A 23,749-nucleotide genomic window follows, 5' to 3' on the forward strand; every position below is an offset into this window, starting at 1 on the left:
GCAATCGAATTCCAACTCGCGGATCTGCCCTTCCTCTCTCAGGGACAGTGAGTAAAGCCATTTCCCAAACCAATGTGCCCACCAACTGCTAATAACGGAAGAGGAGGGGTGCGGAGCAATTACAGGGAAAGGAGACAGTGCAGGCACAGTCAGCATGTTAAAAAAAAAAAAAAAAAAAAAAAAAGAAAAACCACACAAAAAACAGGCCCAAAGAAGAACAGAAAAGGGAACAAGTCATGCATTTCTATCCCCCAGGAAAAAAAAACTTCTGCTACTATCTGTAATTTTTTTTTTCTTCCAGGAAAACAGCTCTGAATGGTACAAAGCACCACAGTTACATCCTGACCAGTTCCTAGGCCACTGTAGTAATTGCTTTATTACCATCACTCAGAGGACTCTGTTGGTTTAAAAAACCTCCTCCCAGAGGAATGGAAAATCAGAAATACACATCAGAAACGCATACGCACTACAATCATATTTATTTAATTTATTTAAAATCAAGCTAATGTCTCAAACATCACTATAGCCTCTGTACCTTTAACATGTCCAATCTTTTCTTCTTTTTTTTTTTTTCAAAAGTAAAATATAAAAGCTGTACAGCACCCACATTTTACAGAAACTACTAATCAGATTAAAGACTTAGAAAGACAGCCTTCCCTTAGAAGAACATCAGGGAATGGAAGATAATTGTTCTTGTGCTCTAGGACCATGCATACATTAATGAAGTGTTTTGAAAGAAGACAAAACCCATAATTCGATATGCATATGTAGTAAGATAGAAGGATAATTCCTATTCATGAACCAGTCACATACGGTTTATCATCTGAAATCTGACAGGTGTTTAAAGTCATGAAACATCATTGCATTGTATGTCATTTAAATAAAAATCCACTAATAAATAAAGTAGACTCATCTCATTCATTATATGATTCAAAATAGCATACTTAGTGTATACTAGCAGAACAAATGTGGGCACCAAATATGTCCTCTTACAAAGCTGATTATATGCTTTTACATAGCCCTCAAATACCTTATGTCTGGTACTGCAATATGTTTAGTACATCTTAAGAAAACCTATGTCTAATCTTCTCTTCATGGCCCCTCATAGTTTTAGACACGTAATTTTGTCCTTATTCTAATTACCTTGTTCAGCTGGGAGCAAGACAGTCCCTTACCTACGAAACAACCAAGTTGCATAGCACAGATTGACAACAGGGTGAGAAAGCACTGATGGAAGCCACTGTTATTACAAACCCCGAAGAAAATGCACAATACGATGTGCCGCGCTGCAATTCCGTTAGCGACCTCCTAAACACCCTAATCTGGTTATCAACGGATAAGGGCAGAAATGCATTATCCTCTCCAAGGAACAAGAAATCCAGAGCAAGGAACGGTTCCTGACTGGTTTTCCTTGGCAGCCATAGAACACAACTTGCTGGTCACACGCAGACCGACATTCACACAAGTATGTGAAATGCCTTTAAGACCGAGATGGTGCATGCTTTCCCACTGGCACGCATTCAGTACAGAAGAAGGAACAGTCTGATTGTCTCCTGGGCCACAAACACAGTACTAATTTTCTTCCTCTACAGTCTTCCAACAAAAGAGTGGAGAGCTTGAGACAGTTAACGTGGGGGCAAACAGAAAATCTGGCGCTTCCCTTTAATCTTTACTTGAGAAATCAGATTAAGATTCAACAGTTAAGCACCAGGTTTTATTTACATTTCTGCTTGTGCTCAAGAAAACCGAAAAAATTCCAAAAGGTTAAAATAAGCCAGTGCTCTGTGTTCAAGATAAAATGTTGAAATTGCCACCTCTATACAGCATTTCCAAACCTACTCTGTGCAATTCTGTAACATATCTAGGCTGATTAAGTGAGCAAACCAAATAAAATAAATAAAAAATTATGTTCTCTGAAGTATCTGCACAACACCTTCCAGAAGATCAGCATAGTCTCACAAATAAGAAGTTAAACACATACACTGGCCACAACAAAGCGACATTTTGTCAAGAAAAGTAATTTCTCAAAGGCTACAGAACCACTAACCTTAAAACTGACTGTTTCTTCTATGTTACACATATTAAGAGGATGTACAGGATATTTGCAAAACAAAAGACCATGGCAAAACCTACATTTAAATTAAAAAAAAAAATCAAAGAGTTGTCTTAATAGTAACTAAGGTTTTGTTTTCCCTAGCAGTTTCATAACACAGCATCAGAAGACTGAATTCCTTGTAAATGTGGTAAGCAGTAGTTTTAAGAGACCAACAGCTACATAATCATCCTACACACTGTTAATTGTATCTGGCATTACTGCTCAAAGCTCCTACACAGAATGTCAGCTGACTGCCTGAACAGTACTTTGTTCTTAGTGCCTTTGTTAATGACGAATTAAATTATACAGAAGAGAGCTTCACAACCACCCTCACTTTATAAACCTCGACCATTACAGAACCACAAAAATCCTATGGCTTTGCCGAGGGAATACAGTTATTCCTTAACGTGCTACAACTTGCGTGCTTCATCTGCAAGTTACCACAATCCATGTTTACACCATGGAGAACTGTGTTACTTCACAGGAAGCAAACAAAGACGAAGAAAAACATTCCTCGAAAAAAAATCTCAGCAAGAAAGGGCTTACTACATGTTTAGCTCTACAAAGACCATGACTTCCCTTGCATCTTGCAGATAAGAAAAAAAAAAAAATACAAATGCCCAAATTTTTTTAAAGTATTAAGTCCAGCCTTAATTTCACTGGTCCGGTCACACTGATAATCCCTTTCAGCCTCTAAAATATCAGAGCTAAGTGAAAAACATACATTTCAGGACGCCTTAAGAAAAGGTCTTTCTCAGGATTCTTACTACTGATTTTTTAGCAAATTCAGATAAAAGATTCACCTTAATCTAAATATGTGATCTTTGTAAGACCATGTTCCTTAACGTTTCTAGAAACTATATAATCACTTTTGAAATCACAGCCCTCCCATTACATTCCTAAACTCGCTCCAAGTCAAATGAACGCTTCTCAAGTTTCCCTGAAAATAATAATGCATATATATATATGAAAGTCATCAAGTTGTTAAGCTCAAAGAACCTGGCTGTCACGCCAGGTGATAAAGATAAAACATATGTCCAGTTTTTAACCAAAACACAGCAATATAGCCTGTACTGCTTTACTGACCTACTTACCATTGGTTTGTGTAACATTACACTGTGCTGTGAAGGAAACGTAGTAACATCATGGGATGTCTTTATTAAATATATATTCCTTTCCCTCGAAGCAAGGCACTTCTTTTATGGCTGCACTGAATTACTGTAAATTTCTTCACAAAGCAGCACAGATTAATATAGGCTTGTTTACAGGAGGGATATAGTAAATTCACTCTTGTGGTACGGCGCTAGGTAACACAAGTAATGCGGCGACAAGAGGGGGAAAGGAGAATGCCAACATAAAAATGCAGAGTGGAAACTGCCAGCGCTGTAAATAATTAAGACCACGCACCTCCCCAGAAATCCACGAACGGTTAATTATGTTTTTTAAAGCAGCAGAACGGAGACCTGCCACGCTCGGTGCCCCACGGGAAAGTGCCCTCCACCCGTGACCCACGGACTCCGGTGGGGGCAAGACCTCGACCTGCCACACCGGAGGCTTCACACCCCCCGTGCGGCCAGACCTGCCTTTAGGGGGAGAAGAGGAGCGGGCCCCGGCAGCCCGCCCTCCCCCTCACCGGAGGGCATCATCGCCCGGCCCCTGCGGCCACCGAGCGCCCTGACCCCCCTGCGCCCCCACAGGCCTGCAAACAACCCCCCCACGTACCCCGGTGTGCGTGTCCCCAGTCCCCTCCCGGGGGCAGCGCCGGTGCCCCGGGGCCCGCACTCACCGTCCCCCACAGCCATCATGCCGCGGCCGTGCCGCCGCGGCGGGTGCCGGCTCCCTGCCTGCCAGCAGCAGCCACCGCCGCCGCCCGCCCCGCTTCAAAATAGTAGTCCCCGCCTCGCGCGGGAACCCCGCACCGCCCGCCACCCCGCCCGGCCCCGTCCCAACGGGGACTTTTACTTGCGCTCCGCCCCCGACGCGGCGGTCACGTGCTCCGCGGGGTTCCCGTTCCGCCCCCCCCACCCGGCCCTTCCGCGGCCGCGGGGAAGCGCGGGCCAGGGCGGGACGTTCCACCCCGAAGGGGAAGTTTTGCCCCCCGCGGAAAACGATGTGAGACCCTGAACTGCTTCCTGCGTGGCTGCCTGGGTCAGGGCGGGCATTCCACAACAAATCAACCAAAAATAAAGTAAACCCAAATAACAAATCATTATTATTACTGCTGTTGTTGTTATATATTATAATAATATATATTATTATAATATATAATGATAATAATAAAAATAAAAAGCGCAAAAATAAAAACCTCAAGAAATTAAAAATAAACACAAAACAAAAAAAATAAAACCACCAAAAATAATAAAAAAACCCCACCCCCCGAAATAAAAAAATAACCCTCCCAAATAAAAAATAAAAGAAACAAAAAATCCAAAACCAAAACAAAACAAAAAACTCAAAAAACCACCACCAAAAAAAAAAAAACACCCAGAAAAAAAAGCCCCCCCAAAACTAGAAGAAAAACAATACAAACAAAAAAAGACCAAAAACAAAACGCTGCAAAAAACCACCCAAAATAAAACAGAAATCCACAAAAAAACCCCCAAACAAACTCAAAACCAAACCAAAACCAAAAAACCCCCCAGGAAGCAGAAGACTGGTCGTTGAAGAAAGCTGCTCTTTGACGAGAGTTCTCGGAAACCCCCGGAGAAGTTGAGGAGAACCGGCTTGTCTAAAGCATGCCTGTGACAGACGCTGGAGGGCACTTTGCAGTGGTACCGAAATTCTAACGAAAACCTCCCCCAAACCTGAACTCCTGTTGACAGTTCATTCCCAAGTCGATGTCTTAAGAGACACAGTGAAGGTAGAAAGAGTGCATACCAATAAAGCTATTTAAAAAAACCCCAAAAGTGCTTCCAATTTACTTCATCTTGCCTAAGGAAAAGTTTAAAATGGAGACAGGACGCAGAACCATAATGGGCACTGAGCTGCGCAGCAGCTGTAAGCCACGCTTTCTGCAGGAGCCGGGGCGCATTTCCCCAAAGCAATAATTCGAAAACTCATGCAAGTTCCTTAAAACCCAGAATCACAGAACGGCAGGGGTTGGAAGGGACCATTGGAGATCATCTAAGTCCAACCCCCTGCCAGAGCAGGGTCACCTAGAGCAGGTTACACAGGAACGCACCCAGGCAGGTTTTGAATGTCTCCAGAGATGGAGACTCCACCACCTCTCTGGGCAGCCTGTTCCAGTGCTCTGCCACCCTCAAATTAAAGAAGTTCCTACTCATCTTTAGGTGAAACTTCCTGTGTTCCAGTTTATGCCTGTTGTCCCTTGTCCTGTCGCTGGGCACCACTGAAAAGAGTCTGGCCCCATCCTCTTGACACCCGCCCTTTAGATATTTGTAAGTGTTGATGAGATCCCCCCTCAGTCTTCTCTTCTCCAGGCTGAACAGACCCAGGACTCAGCTTTTCCTCACAGGAGAGATTCTCCAGTCCCTGTGGAAGCATCAGCCTGCTGAGGCCCTTTGCTTCCTAATAGGCTTAAACTCGCCCTTCCACTTACGCTGGACAGTAAATTTTCCTCTTTAAAATTCTAAACCAGCAAGAATAACAGCTGAAATTTGAAATAACGTGGCTACATTCTGGCCACTCACATTGAGCAAGCAAGAGAAATGCACATAGCTCAAAAACCCTATAAAATAACCATGGCAGCTGTCACCAGTTTCCATATTTCCCGACTGATGTACATTCCCGCTGTGCCACACCGGTGAGCTCTGTCAAGAGTATGTCGTCATCATCTCCATAGTAACTGTATTTCCATAAAGAAAACAGCACAGGGAAATAAAAAACAAGAGCGTAATGTGGAAAAACAGATACACACTAGTGCTATGGATTTTTACTCGCCTTTTTTTTTTTTTTTTTTTTTTTAACATATACCTCAACTGTATCTTTATCATCCATAACACAGTTTCCCCGCAACGGTGATACCAACATCGCTGTATCCTACCTGTCACATTTTACATTTCCAAAGCCAACACGATGAGGCATACCACTGAAATGGGAAAATTGCACAGGTTGGACAAAGATGTACAATTTATATTCAGCTCGAATCACTCTTGCCTGCTCAACGAGGAGCAAAGTAGAGAGCTCAATATTATTATTTTCCCTACTTTTAAATCCCTGTCTCAAAATTTACACTCCTACCCGGTATAGGAGTCTGCTTAAATTCTCTCCAAGAAAACAGTATTTACAAATCTCAGGCAGCAGAAACGAGCGCTTTTGCAGCTTTGAGATTGGCTGCCAGTTCCGTTTCCATAGAAATGAACATTCATTTGCTGAAAAATGGGGAGGCGCCTTAAAGAACCTTCTCCGGTTTGGAGAGATACTATACATTTCTGGTGGAGTGAAAGGGCAAAAACAGCAGCACGTGTAAGATTTTCGCTTAACAAGCAAACATCCTGACACGATTCTCTTAATTTGCAACATCATTATGAATGTAAACGAACCCCAAGGTTTTCATGGCAGCTAATTCATTCACATAATTCACATTAAAGGAATGATGTCTGCTTTTATGGCCCACTGCTGAGGGCAAGGGAAGATGGGAGAAGCAGGGAAAAATAACTTTAAAAAAAAAAATAATCATCAAAGGTCAGTTGGAGAAGCAAGACAGAAGTGTTCAAGGCCAGGCTGGATGGGGCTTTGAGCAGCCTGGTCTGGTGGGAGGTGTCCCTGCCCATGGCAGGGGGGTTGGAACTAGATGATCTTTAAGGTCCCTTCCAACCCAAACCATTCTATGATTCTATTTGAGCCTGTAAGTCACCCTCATCAAGCAAAAGCACTAAGCCTCTTGCCCAGTCCCCTCGTTAGACACGGTGCCTTCTCATCTGTTGGCTTTTGAAACCCCTTGCTACATCCTGCCCCAATTACTCCATCCATGCTTGTTTCAATACGCTCTTCACCTCGTCCACCCTCCAAGGGGACCTGCCAGTCTAACAGAAACTCGTTGCCCTCCTCCTCTTTACAGTTTCATTGACTTTACAGAGTCAATAAAGGAAGACGGTAACACAAGGCTAAAGGGACCGTTCATGCTAAATACACTCCAAACACAGTCACAGGGATAATAAGATATTAAATCTACCAGCGTGCGTAAGACTGCCGGTACCATATCTTTTCCTCCCTCCATTTCTCCCGCATACCAATACGTTTTCAAAACCTGTCATGTGTTTACTCACGTTAGTACAAACATATATTTTTTAAAATATATATTTGTTTGGATCATCAAAATACTATGGAAAACGTTCTTGTACTCAGAGTGTTTAAAGCTGCGACTTTTGAGGTTTGGTGGGGTTTGTTGTTGTTGTTCTTCTTGTTTTTCCTCCTAAGTACACGCTGAATAAAGAGTCGGAACAACTGACATTAGTATTGTTTGATGAAAGAATCCTAAGTCACATCTCTGGATCCTCAGAAACTAGGTCAACGCAACAAAGATTTGCTACCAGAGCAGCGTCACGCTCAGGACTGGGAAGAAGCCGACATCTTCCACGGTTGCGTTCGCAAGCCCTTCCCTATCCGTCACACACTGAAGAGAACCCTCATCAGTGCTGTTAACTCATTTGGGAAAGTAACTCAACCTGGCAAAAAGCCACTCCTTTTGCTGGTAAAAAGGTCCGCTAGAGAACTGCGCCAGCCTAATTGTATTAAAGCCTGTTGAGCAGTTTTTGGCACACACTTTCCCCCTTGGAAACATAACCCCATTTCCCCTTAACTTCCCAAACCCTCCTCCAAAATATCCAAAGCACACACACAAAAAAAAAAAAAAAATCCTCAACACCGCAACAGCTGTAGAGACATTGAAATCTGGCCTTTATCCAGAGATGTTTGATAAAGCTCCTAAAAAAAAAAGCTGGTAACAAGGCTACAGGAATTCCACAGTAACTTTCAATCTACACATGCAAGCAGTAAATACAAATTGTCCTTCAGAGAATAATGAAGGACAAAGCCAAGATAAAGCATTAACAATGGAGGAGTATCTGTTCAATAACATTAAAAATTTGTCTAGATGAATGCAACGGATAAACTAGGTTCAAGCAAAAATACTGAAACCAACATATTAGAGGGATTGTGTCTCTACCATACCAAAACAGAATCATAGTAACTTTCACACAGAAATTGACACCTACAAGACAAAGTAAATGGTTTATATGCTGTAGATCAGCATTAATATCTGCATTTTACAGATGAGAAAATAGTCAACTCTCTTAAAATAGAGACAAAAAGCTCAGGAGTGCTATGTAAACTTATCCAGCAATGTTGTATTTCTATTTTCATATCTATTTAAATTATTTCAATGCATTTATATTCCTTCATGTAACTTTCTCCATTCTCCTGAGAACTACCAACAGAAAAAAAAACATGTAAAATACATCTTTGAACCTCTCAAACCTATGCAGCAGTATTAACTTTAAATGTAAAAGATAATGGTTTACCCTTCCCGAGTGAGTAAATTTACAATCTAACGTAACATTTATGCAAAACATTTTCTCCCAAAATGAGTATGTTTTCTTTGGGTTTTTTTATATTAATCCTTACAAATCTACTTTTTGTATTTTTCAAGTTATTTTGAGAATAGCAATGTCTTATTTCAAAGCAGAATGCCGTACAGAAACTCTTACTACCTCAAAGAAAAGATTGCAAAAACACATTCCTTTGAACCCACAGTCTCTTCTGTTTTCACACTAACAAGGAAACGGTGAGAATATTTAAAATGAAAAGGTGTATTTGAGTACATTAACAAATCATATGCATTCCTCAAAATATTTTTACTCCTGCATAGTTACACTTTTTAGATCTGCCAGAACCTCTTTCTCAGGCAGCATAGCTGTTTTGAAAGGAAAATGAACATCAGAGACCCCCCCGCCCCATAAAACAAGAACTACTGATTCTTTGCTGAAGACAAGACAATGAAGCTTTCAAAAACAACTCCATTGAAGCCACTGCCACAACACCTCCCTTGTTTGTGCTGTTATGTAACAGTATTTTTAAACAGTTTTTTCTGAAATTATAGTTCTAAGTAAGAAAGAATTACGGGTTTACTCTTTTATACTACAAAATACTCTACCAAGAATGCAGTGGGAAGCAACAAGGATTCTCAGCACAACAGGTTTTCTTTTCATGAAACACACCAAAAAAAAAGTCTTAATTTCAACATTTAAGTGACTCTGAATGCTGTGATCGCCTATTTCTGTAATTTCAAACTCCGTGTATTATAATCATTATTCATCATTTTAACTGAGAAGGAATCAAACACATTCATCATTAAATTACCACTTTCTTTTAGAAATATACTGTAAGATAGGATAAAGGTTCTTTTCTTTTTTTTTCCCATGCATGAATGAATACTTTGCAGGATTCTTGCATCCTCTACTGAGCACACATGCAACTTGTCAAAGACTCACTGCTTGTTTCCATGCAGTTTCAATACTTTTTCCAATTGTATTCTGAAAACACTTTCAGTAACAGAGGATAAGTTTGTTTCACTAAGTGTCTCATTTTCTTAGTACTTGCCTATGTTTCTAGTCATCCATTTCACACTGATAATGCTAGGATTTATCTTGTATTAATCTAAAGCTGATAATAAATATATGATCTTTGATACTCACCATTGACGCTACTTAGAATCATATTTCCAGAGTTTCTTACTTCATCAAATTTTGCGAAGATTGTTTGCAACCTGTAAAGAACAACAACAAAAATATTTTTACATCTCTGAAATCCCCCAGGTTACTGGTAAAAACAGAAATCAGTTTATTATCACACCTAAAGCGGTAATACAGAATATACACAAGAGATTAAGAGTATCTAGAAACAATTCCCAAAGGACAACTTTAGTTGAGCATCTTCACACAAACACACAGAAAACTAAGTCAACTTAGCAAAAAGCAAAACTGGGCATTGTTATTAGCATGATTAAAAATAACTAAAAATCTAAAACTCAGGTTCAGTGATAGTATATACTGGGTTCAGATGACTGTGATATTACCCTATTTATATGCAACACCAAAAGGCAACAATTTGAACTATGGAATGATCACGTGGGAAAAAACCCTAGTAAATAGTAATAAATAGTAAAAAATAGTAATCATGTGGGATTACTATTTAATTTGTTCTGAGACAATTACTAATTTTCTTCAAAATTTTTGTTCCTCAACATTTTCTCAGTTTTGTTATGAAAATACTTTTGTAGCAGTTAGCACTTCCACAGGGAAAAAAAAAAAGGAAATACTTTTTTTTCTAATCTTAAAATACAGTAAATACTTTAGTTATATTCAACACACACCCTGCTAATTTAAACACTCAAAAATATGAAAACACACTGCAAGTGTTTAGCTACACGTAAGTACCAAAAAAACCCAAAAACGCCAAACACCCAAACCCCCCAAAAGCTCTAGATTTGCAAACTAGTGCCACAAGGGAGAAAACGCTTTCCTTCAAGCAAGAAAGCTGGCAAAACACTTAAACAGCCATTTCTCATCACTTCTGCAGAAAACTCAATAAAAGCAGTGGAAGTATCTCACAGAAAAAACGTGACCCGCAGGCTACCAATGGGTTTGTACTGACATAATACACTATTCAACTGCAAACAATTGAGAACAGTTTCTTACATTTCTCCAAAGACTTGCCGGCATTTTAGACTACTCAGAATATGATAATATCTAACATGCACATGAAGTTTTAGCTACAAGACCAGCAGGACTGAATCCTGACCTTAAACGCAGAGTTATGAACTACAAATCTCATCATAGTCTGCAACTTGCTGAACAGGTACAGTTCAGGTAGGTTACCAGTACTAGAGACTATATTACCCAACTCAAAATTTGCTAAAAGAGCAAATACTGAAAGGCTCTGTTTACAACTTACAGTCCAAAGTATTTTAAGACAAACCAAGAAAAATGGATAAGAACAGCGCTTGGGTATGAAAATTCTCACAATACATATGGGAACAAAGTCAAGGACATACAAAGATTTAACTTTAAAATTTCCTTATGCCCACAGCACTTTTAGTCAATGATCCGTATAGAGAGGTTGTGCAGAGTCTACCTTCTCTGACACGCAGCACACCCCTTTCATTCACTGGTACCTCATTTAGCTAGTAATGAGGAAAGTGATATAATCATGAAACGCAGCCAGACAACAGTATAAAAAGCCTGAGCCTTTCCCCACGCTTTCAAATGTTTTAAGACTCTGACAATGCGTTATTTTTACTTTCCAAATACTTCAAGGCAACCTGCTACAGAGCAAATTTGTCCTGCACTTAACAGGCCCACAACAAGAACTACCCAGATTTAGCTGAGAATTCCACAAAAAGGCCTACCCTGCCGCAAGCATCTAGAAGAAAGAAAAACAAAAAAACTCTTAATCCTAGAAGTCAATAACCCGTAACACAAACCAGCAGTTATTCTACCATCTCAACTTATCTCAAAACTATATGTAGCTCAGTAGTAGTTTGCATAATCTTCCCCTAATGGACTTGCCAGTCTTTCTGGAACCCGTCACTCTCTCCCTTTTGCGCCACCATTGCATTGACAACCACTGCAGCCACAGCAAAATGTCCGAAACGGCAGCCATCCGCAACTGTCAGGCCACACTGCTTTAATATCAAACCTCAGTCTTTTAATGAAAAGGTCGATTCGAAAACCAAACGCAATTTATGCCGAAATGGGCTTTTTTGCACTTGGACTTGAAAAAGTGTAACTAGAGTTGTTATATGACATGCTTTTCAGGTACTAGCATTTGCTAATGACACGTGGAATCCCATTAACATGCAATGTGCTTTCAAACGCACAAAGCGAAACGTTCACACACGAATCAATACACATAGTAATGCATTATGCCGTCTTGCTTTTATGAAAGGAAGTTAATGCATTTGCTTTCTGTGTACCATAGGAAGTATTTGTTACTGTTCACCAGCGACTGCGAGTTCCCCTCAACCCTGCTGGATTCCATACTAAGCACTGCATTAACAGTCTGCCTCGTTAATGAGGAGGACTTAACACTACATCCGAAAGGTTGAAACTGTTATCCTGAGAGAAACTGAACATGAAGACTAGAGAGATTAACAGATTTCCATTAAAATGTCACTTTAATTTTTATATCCTGCTAGGCTGATGTTATGCATTTGGCACACATATTTTCAAGAATTCAAAAGAAAAAAAAAAATACTTCCTGCTCTTTTGAACTTAGTTTTCAAAAATGCTTTCCTGAGTGTTTTAAACAAAAGAGAAAAATTAAATGCTTCCTTATAAATACATTATAATAATACACATGTTGCCTCTCACTCCGAGAGAAATATCTGATAAAGTATTTACTAAGAACATTAAAAAAATGTGTTTGTCAGCACTGGATGCTACGTAGTCAGTGGTGCAGGCTGGAGAATAAGAAAGTACTGCCACTCCTTAAACTTTCAAAGTATGTCTTTATGACCAAAGACACACTCTATAGTTGTCACAATTGCAAAAAAAAAAAAAAATTATCCAGTAAAACACCGCTGACAAAATGGTCAAGCACTACTGTAGATCCAACCCTCTCTTTAGTACAGCTTACAGGAACTTTAACTACTACTTTGCAACGACTCTCACAAGAAGTTTCTTCCTTCCTCTCCTCCCACCCAGCTCTTCATGCTACCATCTTCTCATATTTCTTCACACAGCGACAAGCAGCAAGGCAGTATGGGCTAAGGTCTCTAAAATTATTGCCACCACAATCAATTTAAGAATGTTTACAGCAGTTCAGCTCCTGGTAAAAGAGAGCCCGGCCAAGAGGAATCCAAGAAAGTTTACAAGGATGAATGAAGACTGGTTTCACCGTCATCAGCAATGAGGGACACTGTTGGAGAAGAGCAGCATTATTACTCCTTAATCTTATATCTGCAAGCCCAAGTCTGGACATGACATGCATAATCAATCAGTGAAGTCATCAGTCAGTAGAAATACTATGTCACCGCTGAACAGAAATATTATCTTCTTTCTCCAAAAAGGCACAGACAGGTCTTCTGCAACTTCACATGTGGAAGGAAAAATCCCCATTGACGAAAAACACACGTTCAGGGCAGCAGGCCACTTCTGCATGGGCTGGATGATTGTTGCTGTCTCAGTGAACAAATGAATGTATGAGGTTGTAGCGCTTTAAACAGGGCCTCCTGGCAACCTGCTAAACCCCCTCCTACGACAGGTGACAGGTCTCTATCAAAGGATTAACATGTTATCGTGATTACATGTTCAATGAGAGGAATACATACCCTCCTAAGATACGCCTTGTGCTGACATGCATGCACATGGCAATGCAGATACTAGTAAAGAACATGCACTACACTTCTAGACTGAGATGCTGTTATTTGTGACGATGCTTGATGGAGTTCAACTGTTTGAATGACAGGCAGAAGGGGGATACCTAAAAGTTCAGATCTCATGATGAAGAGGCAAAAAAGCACCACTCTCCTGTCAATAGCAGTAGGATAAAGAAAAAGAAAGGGTGGTAACTAGTCTGTTCTTCACATCCACAGTGAGTCTAAAGCAGGAAATGGCCCATGAGACACCTTGCACTTATCTCCCCTTACTTCCCCCTTCCAAAAAAAAAGAAAAGGGATCTTGCACAGACATGTGTCCACATCTGGACACACAGATGGACCTCATCTACAAAATGAACTCGACAGTTAAGTAGAATGTGCATACCACATAAAATGCGGTATTCAGAAATGCATACTGCAAAAACATTTCAGGATACGAAGTTGTGGCCCTAGACATAAGAACTAAACAAATAACTGGTTTTATACATTTACGTTTCTCAAGCAACGTTGGGAAAAGTTGTCAGATGACTTCCTGAAAGATCCTAAAAAGCTTTTAACACTCAGACTAAGCAACTGCTCTCCAGAACCGCATATACTATTTCCATTCAGGGAAGATCAGTCACACAGATTGCACATTGTAACACATTCAATTTGGCCCAAATAGAACAAAACCTGTTCGCTATTCTTGGCTTACAGAACAAGAAATATAACATCCACTTTCAGTATTCAGAAATGTATTAACTTACGGGCCCGATACCAAATTGTCAAACCTCTTTGGCAGCAACTTCACCAAAAGGGAAAACGACATCCAAATTTCCAACGACTGACTTGATACTGATTTTTCTGAAAAAGGAATGTGCTTCAAGCAAAAAAGCACAATATTATTCTGCGACTTGTAAGTTGAAAAATAACAAATAGAAAGAGGAACTCACTGATTTTACTTATAAACAAATTACAACTCGCAAAATACTCTCTGTAAAGAATAAAAATGCACTGAAGAAAAATACAATAGTAGCAAGTAGAGTTGAACTAAAAAAGTAAGATCCTATCCTCTTTTATTGGCTACCTAGACTCCAACAGGTCCAATAATCCTTCTTTAGAAAATCTAGTATTTTCCACAAAGGCAAACTTACCAGGTGCAGATGACGAAACCTTTTAAGCCTACCATTATTCCATTACTAACTACATTTAGCCTTATATGGACACAACATGCCTATACCATTTGCATATTTAAGGAAGTTGAACAATATCTCAAAACAATGCTTGATTAACTTTCCTGCCTTCCTTGCAGCGGCCATGAGCTCTTATTCTCAGTGCTTTAGGGCAGAGTGCATTCAAGCAGCAACGCACAGATCTCTAATGTATGATCTGTTATGTAAACTAAACGAGTCCACATTTTATTAAATCACGTGTGCACCAAATACTGAAGTAATTGGGTTTTCTGCTAATATTTATGTTTACACACGATTTTTAATGCACTGTCATACAGTGAAGGAGCTGCAGTGCAGTTCTTTAAGGCTGAACTCAACTGAAAGATGTGTCTGAACCACAGATTATCCGTAATACTTAAAACTCAGACACACAAATATGAACACAGATTCCCCTCAAAACAATGATAAGATGATACTCTACATCAAAGGGTTTTTTTCCACAGATCATAGCTCCTGCATAACCGCACGAAAATTTTAATGCTTCTAAGTGAAGGGAAAACTTCTGACAGGCACTGGGGAAGAAACGTCTTCAATTAGGTCTGCCTGTGAAGGAACAACAGTCTGAGCTAATCTGTCTTTCCTGAGCTTTGTCAACCGCCTTGTCACTTGTGTGAAGGAGTAAGAAGAGACTACAGGATCTCTGCTTTCTGTCAGCGACGGATGGGACAGACACTAATAGCCTCATGCTCAACTCAAATCGTAACTCCCCCCCTCATCCCGACGGAAAAATTACCACGGACGACACGGCACTGAGACTCAACTTAAGTATTATTTTACAGTAGCCTTGACTGTCAGGTGGAAAACAGTTGAGATTCAGTGGCAACAACCTGTTTAACACGCACCAAGTAGGGCTTTGTTTCTTCATGTAAAGGCAAATGATACAACTGTGCCTGCTTTCAGATCCCGGGAATTTTATATTCCACTGATTCCGACAGCAGAAGTAACAATTTAGCACCTACTGCAACTAAATTAGAAACTGTTGATTGCCCTGAGGATACAAAGCTCCTATGGTGTTTAATCCTATTTGGATCCCAAGATTTGCTCAGTTTGTATCACATGGCAATGGCAACAGGTTGAGTGCTGAACCTAAACTTATGGTCAGACCCAACACTCACAGCACAAACAAAGACTGTTGAAATCTGCACTCTGCTCTGTTCCAAAAGATGTCCAAGACCCTATCTAAATGCAAGATCTTCTCTGGTACGTTCCAATTACCAGCTATGGAAACTCAACTTTTGGAATTATAGTAATAACACAGCTTAAACTTCTGTGGTAACCATATAATCTCTTAACGGTCTAAAATTGTCACAGCCATTAAATAGAAGAGATTGTACACAACTTTCCATTCCCATAGGCAGGGTCAGCTCTTGTCCAAACAGGCTGAACTCTGCCTGGAATGTGAAACGATAAATTCAACACCATTCTCCTATGATATTTTTATACCCTACAAATCATCATTAAAAACCAGGGCTAATAGTTTTTTAGAAGGGTCTGACAAGGCACAGTATCCATTCTGATATTCTCTCTGACACCATGTAGTAGATATATTCAGCTTTATCAAAATCAAGAAGATGAAGACTCAGAGTAAAGTGGTATGTTAATCGATAAGGGGTTAACACATTTTAAAAAGTGTAAATTGTTTCAATAAGGAATTGGAAAGATTTTATTGTATAAACAGTCTTTCCCACTAAGTACAATATTGAGCTCTGTCTAGCTGTCTTAATTAAACAAATCCTTACCAAGGTAGCAACAAAACAATGGCTGCTTTTATTTCATATAAACTAATCTACACACAACACAGACCAGCCTTTACAGATCGGAATTGCTTTTCAGAAAGAGAAAGGACCAATAAAGTATGCATTTTCAAAACTTCTTTGCATCTTTTGCAAGAAACAAAGAAACATCCAGGATCCTGTGACTGCATGTGTAACAGACCAGTGAACGCTCCTTTTGAATATTCCTTTCTCATTGAACTCCAGAATTGCAGCTTCAGAACTGGGAAATAGTTATTTTGAAAAGCACCTCTCTCTCACCTAACAGTAGCCCATAAGCAAACATCTAGGATGGAAAGGAAGCTAAGCGGGAGTGTTGATCTACAGGAGGATAGGGAGGCTCTACAGACAGACTTGGATAGATTGGACCAATGCGCCAATGCTAATGGAATGTGCTTCAACAAGGCCAAGTGCCAGGTCCTGCACTTGGGCCACAACAACCCCATGCATCGCTACAGCCTTGGGGAAGTGTGGCTGCAGGGCTGCCCGGCAGAAAAGGACCTGGGGGTTCTAATTGACGAGCGGCTGAACATGAGCCAGCAGTGTGCCCGGGTGGCCAAGAAAGCCAATGCCATCCTGGCTTGTATTAGAAATACTGTGACCAGCAGAAGGAGGGAGGTGATTGTCCCCCTGTACTCAGCGCTGGTGAGGCCACACCTTCAGTATTGTGTCCAGTTCTGGGCACCTCAAGACGAGAGAGATGTCGAGGTGCTGGTGTGAGTGCAGAGGAGGGCAACGAAGCTGGTGAAGGGCCTGGAGAATAAATCTTATGAGAAGCGATTGAAGGAGCTGGCACTGTTTAGTTTGAGGAAGAGGAGGCTTAGGGGAGACCTCATCACTCTCTACAACTACTTGAAAGGACATTGTAGAGAGGTTGGTGCTGGTCTCTTCTCACAGGTAAGTAGCGATAGAACAAGAGGGAATGGCTTCAAGCTGCAGCAGGGTAGGTTTAGGCTGGACGTTAGGAAAAAATTCTTCACAGAAAGAGTGGTCAGACACTGGAATAGGCTGCCCAGGGAGGTGGTGGAGTCACCATCCCTGAATGTGTTTAAGAGTCGTTTAGATGTGGTGTTAAGGGATATGGCGTAAGGGAGAACTTTGTAGAGTGTGGACTCGATGATCCCAAGGGTCTTTTCCAACCTAAATGATTCTATGATTGGTCTGATGTAATTAGCAAGAAGCAAGAGAGGACAATTATTCCATTATAAGTATCTTCAAGAAAGTAGTAGCTTGTTGATTTGCCATACTTTCATTGCACACTTACGCATGTACACACACACTTGTTGTCTCTCAAACATGCACAATACATGAAATTATTGATTTAAGTGCTTCAGCTGAGACTCTTCTACACAGAGGCTAAACAGCAACTCTAGAATAAGGAACATGATGTATAGATTCCAGAATTTTCTAATTATTTCCCCACTGCACTCAGTACATATTTGCCTAATTTTTAAATGTTTTTTTACTACTGTCCAGCTCTCAGCTTCTCTTAAAGTCACGGGACTTGAACTGGTGAATATAAGGCTGCTTTTCATCATACACCTGCATGCCTCTTACAAGGAGAAAAGACAATGGCAAAAGAAAGTCAGGAACACTAGTAACATCATGATGGAAGCAAAACTAACTAGAAGATAAAATAAAAACTGTAGTAATTTTAAAACAAAGTTTTTAGTGAGTTTGAAGTTCTGGTAAAGACCAGTAACACAGAATGGCTCAGGGTTAGAAAATCAAAATAGTTAACTCACCTTCCTGGAGGAATTCCTCTCTTCGTAAGATCTATTCGTACTTTCTCTCCTACATGTCTATAAACCTCTACAATGGCTAGTATGGCAGTGTCTCTCACCTGTGAACACAGAGTTTAAATTGTTAATTTCAGGGTTACAGAAACCAAAACAACATTTGCTGACAACCCATTAATCTTCCAGTTTCTATGGATCTGCATGCCAACTCGTTTGATAAAACAGTTGAAACAGTGAGGATGGATGGGAAAGGAAATACAACTGTTATTTCAAGATGGTATTTTTTCCAAGTTAGAGCATCTCCAGATGGCAAATGCAAAATCTTAGAAATAATGGCTCTAGAGGGAATTTCTGGGATTGACATAAGAATAATATTTGTGGAAAAAACATGCTTTATTTAGGTCTCTGTCACAGTAGACAACACTTCCAAAAGTTAGTCCCTCCACCCAGTCTTGACACTTCATCTTGCTTTTATCTGTTCCTACATGCAGCAAGGCCCTTCTAGAAAAAGAACCTGACTGCCCACACCAATGGGCCATTTTCTTTACTTCCTTCAACAGGAATTACTTGGCATTAAATAAGCACAAGAAAGGGAGTAAGACAAGATGGGGAAGGGGAAAGAACAGTTAAAGCAAGGAGACGGAGTACCTCTTTAAAAAATTTAAACCACAGTCATCACAATAAAAGCTGCCAAAAATGCTTGTTAGTAAACGCCATTATTCTCTATAAAGAATTACTGGATGACTTTAGTATTGTTCTCTGTAACAGTTTAAACTAAACTCATAATTGCTCAATCAAGATATGAAAACTTCGTCTTTATTAATGATCAACAAACAAGACAAATTCTTAACAGATTTTCTCTAGAATAAAACAATGCTATGCTATACAGAGAACACAAGGATGTCGCTGCATCCAGAAAATAAGCATAAAGACCTATCCTGTTTAGTTGCCCATCTCCTACCAATGCTACCTTCTTCCTGTATTCTTACTCTTTTCTCTCAGACACAACTTCAGATAATTTGAGAAAGATTTTATCCAGTTCCATTTGAAGGTTTTCTGAAGTTCGGGTGTCCCCACTATGAACTGCACCTTGATTTTCACGGCAGTTGTTTTTACTTAATTAACTAATTTTAACTACAGTCCTTGCATGTGCTCAAATGCCATTTGGGTTCCATTTAGGAAATTATTACCTGTCCTGCACATGATAATGATTCTTTCAGCAAATTTGGCAGATTATTACAGGTCTCATGCAGGGGTTCCTTCTGGAGGCAATTCTTCCTGATGATATATTTTTTCTCTTTTATTTCAACATGCTCTATACGAAACAATTATTTTCAGCGATGAATAGTTTCAACCGCTGAAGACAAAACTAAAGGGGCCAGTATATCGCAACACTGCTGTGTTTGCAACTCTACTTCCATCTTCCAATGGATGGACTGATTCAGAAGAAAATGGGTTTATTGTTTCTCACGGTAGAAAATAACGACCTGTTGTATACAAGAAAGGCTATCAGTGTTTCTTAAATGTCTACATTTATTTTGCTTTCATGCCTCTGTTGGAGTATAGCTGCTGAAGTACTATTAAGTAATGAAATCCTTACCTGACTATTTGAGTCACCAAACGCTGTACACAGATGTGGTACCAACTTGCTAAGTATTAATGGTTGTGCACCATAACTAAAAAGAGAAAAAAAATAAGTTAATTTTTTTTTTTTTACAGAAAATATGCAGATGTGAACTTTTAGCTCAGCACTGATATAATACAAACTTGCATCAATCAAGCTCCCTGTCTCCCTTGCTACTCCTTTGTCTACTTTTAAATAAGACAAAAATACTATACCTTTAGTCCTTCTTTGAGAAAGCTTACAAATTAAGTTGTTTGATTTTTCCTATTTATTAATTTACTTGAATCAGACTTCCTAAAGTATTAGTTTCAGAGAAGAATGACATTCAGAAGAAGGACAGAACCCTTACATCTCCATAGAAACAAAAAGCTTACATGTTTAAGGTAGCAATAAGACACAAACACACTCCTTCTCGGGATCGGTAATTCTTGTGTTTAAAACCAACAGCAAGGCGTTCCCAAATGTACTATAAAAACAGAAATAATTGTCTTTGATTACGAGGAGCACAATACAATGTAATTCTATCCATATTTTGTAATTACATTTATAACAGTTGAAAAAAACCAACAGAAGACAAGTCCACTGGAGAAGTAACACCACTTCTCAAATAAAATTAAGTTATAAAACACACAGTATGGAACACAACACGGATTATTCCTATGCCTAAAACAATCTCTAAAAAACATCCTTCAGAAATCTAGCTGAGTATTTTTATTGTTTGAGAAACATCTCTTAAAAACATACAGAATTGCTACACTTAACACACGCAAAACAAACACTAACGCTACAGACTACTGACTCAAGCAGAACTTGCTATATTCTTTTTGCTTCATATTCCGTTTCCCTGCCAAAACTCCCTCTCATCCATTTTAGCTCATCCTTATCCATGCCCCTGCTGTCCACTCCTGTCCTACTTTTGCTTCAAATTTACTTCATATTTCAATTATTTATTCACTATTCATCCTAATTCCTGTGCTTCCAATTTTGCTCTGCCTTCGTTTCTCCTTTTGTGCTACTGCCACTTCCCACTGTACGATTCCCCTGCTCGCTAAACCCTCATCTACCTTCTTGCGCACTCGTTTTTTCCATTGCCTGCCTTTAGCCCTCTCCCGCCCCAGCTTATCTTTTCCCTCCTTGGTTTATCTTTTTACCTTCCCATCTCCTTGCCCGTTCTCTAGCGGTATGTTACGGTGCAAAAAGCAGGAAGGTGAAGCTGACGAGCCTTGGGATTCTCAGGGGTGTCTGGCAGCAGATGCAGCAGCAGCTCCGACCGCAGCCCCCCCCAGCTGCAGCGCTGCCATTGCAGCCTCCCTCGGCCAGCATCCGCCGGCAGCGTTGCCTAGCGATGGATGCACACCGGCAATCCCACATTTTTGCAGCCTTCCTACCACACACCCCCCGAACAGGGCGATTGTAACCTTTAACGATTCCACACACATCTGCTAAATTGTATTAGCTACCGATGATTGCAATCATTATTCAGCTTTCTGAAAAAAAAACCCTCACAACAAAGCATAAGAGCAGGGAATGCCGCATACTCTTTATTAATGGGGTAGCACACTTGATAGCAGACGTAAAATTTTCCAATTAGAGCCTCGCTTGATCGTTTTGTCCCCCTGTGGTTTCCTGTTTGTTTGTTTATACTTCATTACATTTAGAGAAAACAAACCTTAGACCAGCAGGATATGGCTTGCCCAGAACTGCACAGCTTAACAACAAAGAACAGGATTTTACAGAAGAAAACATCCTTCCAGTTAACCACTGTCCCAGACAAAAAAGGAAAAAAAGGAAATCTTCTTGCTAGGTGGACAAAAATACAGGTAGAACGCTAACTGTTCTGAACTGAAACAGACAAAGCAGACAAAAGAGAAATCTCCTCTTTCACTAACTATCCTTACTTTAAGAACTGAATTCTTCTAAACTGAGAAATTCAAATGGCTGCTTAGAAACTTCAACTCTCACGACTTGCTAGCACCAGTTGGTGTCAAACTCCCTTTGTCCCATTCATGCATTTATACCACCTATACTCTTGTTTTATGCTTTCCTGCCCATAAACAGCTACATCGAGTTCCCGCTCAATAAAAAAAAAAAAAAAAACCAAAATAATCAAACAAAACCCCAAACACTTTTAAAACAAGAAAAGGGAACTGACAACAGGACAAATTAAATATTATTCAACAAGACACTAGGACAGACAAGATGAGTTGTTTGGAAAGAAACTTACAGGAATTAACCCCGAAAAACCATTCCACCCAACTTTTCCAAAGGGATCTTTCTCTGCGGCAAAGGGAGCCTAAAACTCTGTATTTCAGTGTTGGAGGCACTGGATAGACTTCCCTGTTTTGGTCCCTGCTGTGAGGATGACTGATGCTTTTCATCCAAATTTTTAACAATACATGAGGTGTCCTGAGAGCAGACAACTGAAGGCAGGTTTCTCCTGCCCTAGGGGAGTTATCGGAAGAGCCAATACCTTCTTTTTCTCACGCACACCGTTCCTTGGGCCTCATGAACCTTGTGCTCTTTCTGACATGGCAAGTAAGCTTCAAAGGGGATGGAAGCTTCCTTCCACCCTCTCAGCCTACCGCCTAACAACTCTTCAGAAACCGAAAGATGGACCAGTAATCTGAAACTCTTTCATGATGAGGGCCTAGCATGAAGCGACTATCACCACATTCTTTATCAGCAATTGTTCAAATGAAGGCGTGTCCCAAGATGCTCTGCTGCATAGTTATCCAAACACTGTTACTGTGGAGGTAGGTGTACTTTCCGGTCTGTGTGTCAGGTGCTTGGGAGCATCTTGGGCATTGGAGCATGTCACTCACGAACTACTTGCACTTAGGCATGAAAAAATGCTGCAATGTCTCTTTGTCAATGAATACGATCAAAACTAGATCTCATGAAAAGGTAAAGGCACGTCTTTGTGGATGACACTACTAGACCTTAGTGCCTAAATACCAGTCAGATCTGTGACCAAATCATGTGAAAAAACACCTCACGTTAGAAGGGAGATAAATATGTTTCTACAGTTGCCTACCATGCTACCTGTTTGTTCCATCAGGCAAACAAAGCCAGGAATTATCACATAAAAGAAACTCATTTTCATTCACAAAAAATAAGACATTCCCTATTAACTTCTGCACTCAAAATTCAGAAAGAGATTTTCTTCACAAATTAAAAACTCAAATAGTAAGTTCCTACTGACAGCCAGGGTCCTCAGAGTTCCAAATAACATCATCGCTCAAACGATATAATCCTGTTAAATAATCCTACATTTTTCAGACTCACAGAGTAGAATACAAGATTTAGTACTTGGAAGGAACATAATGCTAAAAACTGTAAGAAGGTTTGCTTAACTCAAACTTCAACCTAAGACAACAAGTCAGAGGGCAACTTCTCCCCACCTCAGTTTTTCCAAGGTTCACACAGCATCTTTGTCACACATCCAGAAAGCCAGATTTTCTAAGTTAGAATGCACCATCTCAATTGCAGGACTACTCCTATGCGTTTAAGTACACAGCTAATTTTAAAATAAAGTCAGAGCTAAATAAACTTATTTATTCCCATTATGCAAACTCCAATCCAGGAGGGTATTTCAAACATGCTTTCATTAACAACGTCCTGACGGTGACATGAAAACATCTACTCAGAATTTAGCTATGATATGCAAAACCTGCAGAATTGCACTGTGCCAGATTTTTATCTTTAGCTGAACAATGCAGCAGTGTCAAGCCATTAAGAATATCTTTAAAATTTACACCATTAACAGCCACCATAACATTGTGACATATTCAAAGTCAAGCTCATGCATAAATCATAAGCTCACTGGAGGCCTACATCTGAATCTGCATTAAGTATATACCATGGGCGGTGCTGCTTCATCCATCAATTTCAATATGAGATTCTGTGCTTGCTCTCGAACTTGGTCTTTGGCATCTCCCATACGATCTATCAAAGGCAGGAGAACTATGGG

The 23,749-nt window shown here is 40.0% G+C and overlaps 1 protein-coding gene across 37 annotated transcripts in view; it reads right to left on the minus strand.

Moving 5' to 3' along the window:
* The window catches only part of CLASP2 (cytoplasmic linker associated protein 2), a 154,084-nt gene that overhangs the window by 102,073 nt on the left and 28,262 nt on the right, over positions 1–23,749 (minus strand). For 34 of the 37 annotated variants that reach the window (XM_063325448.1, XM_063325432.1, XM_063325433.1 and 31 more), the window contains exons 3-7: positions 23,639–23,742; positions 20,154–20,245; positions 19,756–19,831; positions 18,162–18,259; positions 9,751–9,821 (exon numbers count right to left, since the gene is read on the minus strand). In XM_063325448.1, the coding sequence (XP_063181518.1) occupies positions 9,751–9,821; positions 18,162–18,259; positions 19,756–19,831; positions 20,154–20,245; positions 23,639–23,742 (441 nt within the window). Of the gene's footprint in view, positions 1–3,881; positions 4,014–9,750; positions 9,822–18,161; positions 18,260–19,755; positions 19,832–20,153; positions 20,246–20,930; positions 21,093–23,638; positions 23,743–23,749 lie in introns of those variants that run through there. The other 3 variants (XM_063325446.1, XM_063325434.1, XM_063325436.1) reach the window with 3 other exon arrangements.

The sequence above is a fragment of the Chroicocephalus ridibundus genome, chromosome 2 (assembly GCF_963924245.1).
Source record: "Chroicocephalus ridibundus chromosome 2, bChrRid1.1, whole genome shotgun sequence".
NCBI classification, from domain to species: domain Eukaryota; kingdom Metazoa; phylum Chordata; class Aves; order Charadriiformes; family Laridae; genus Chroicocephalus; species Chroicocephalus ridibundus.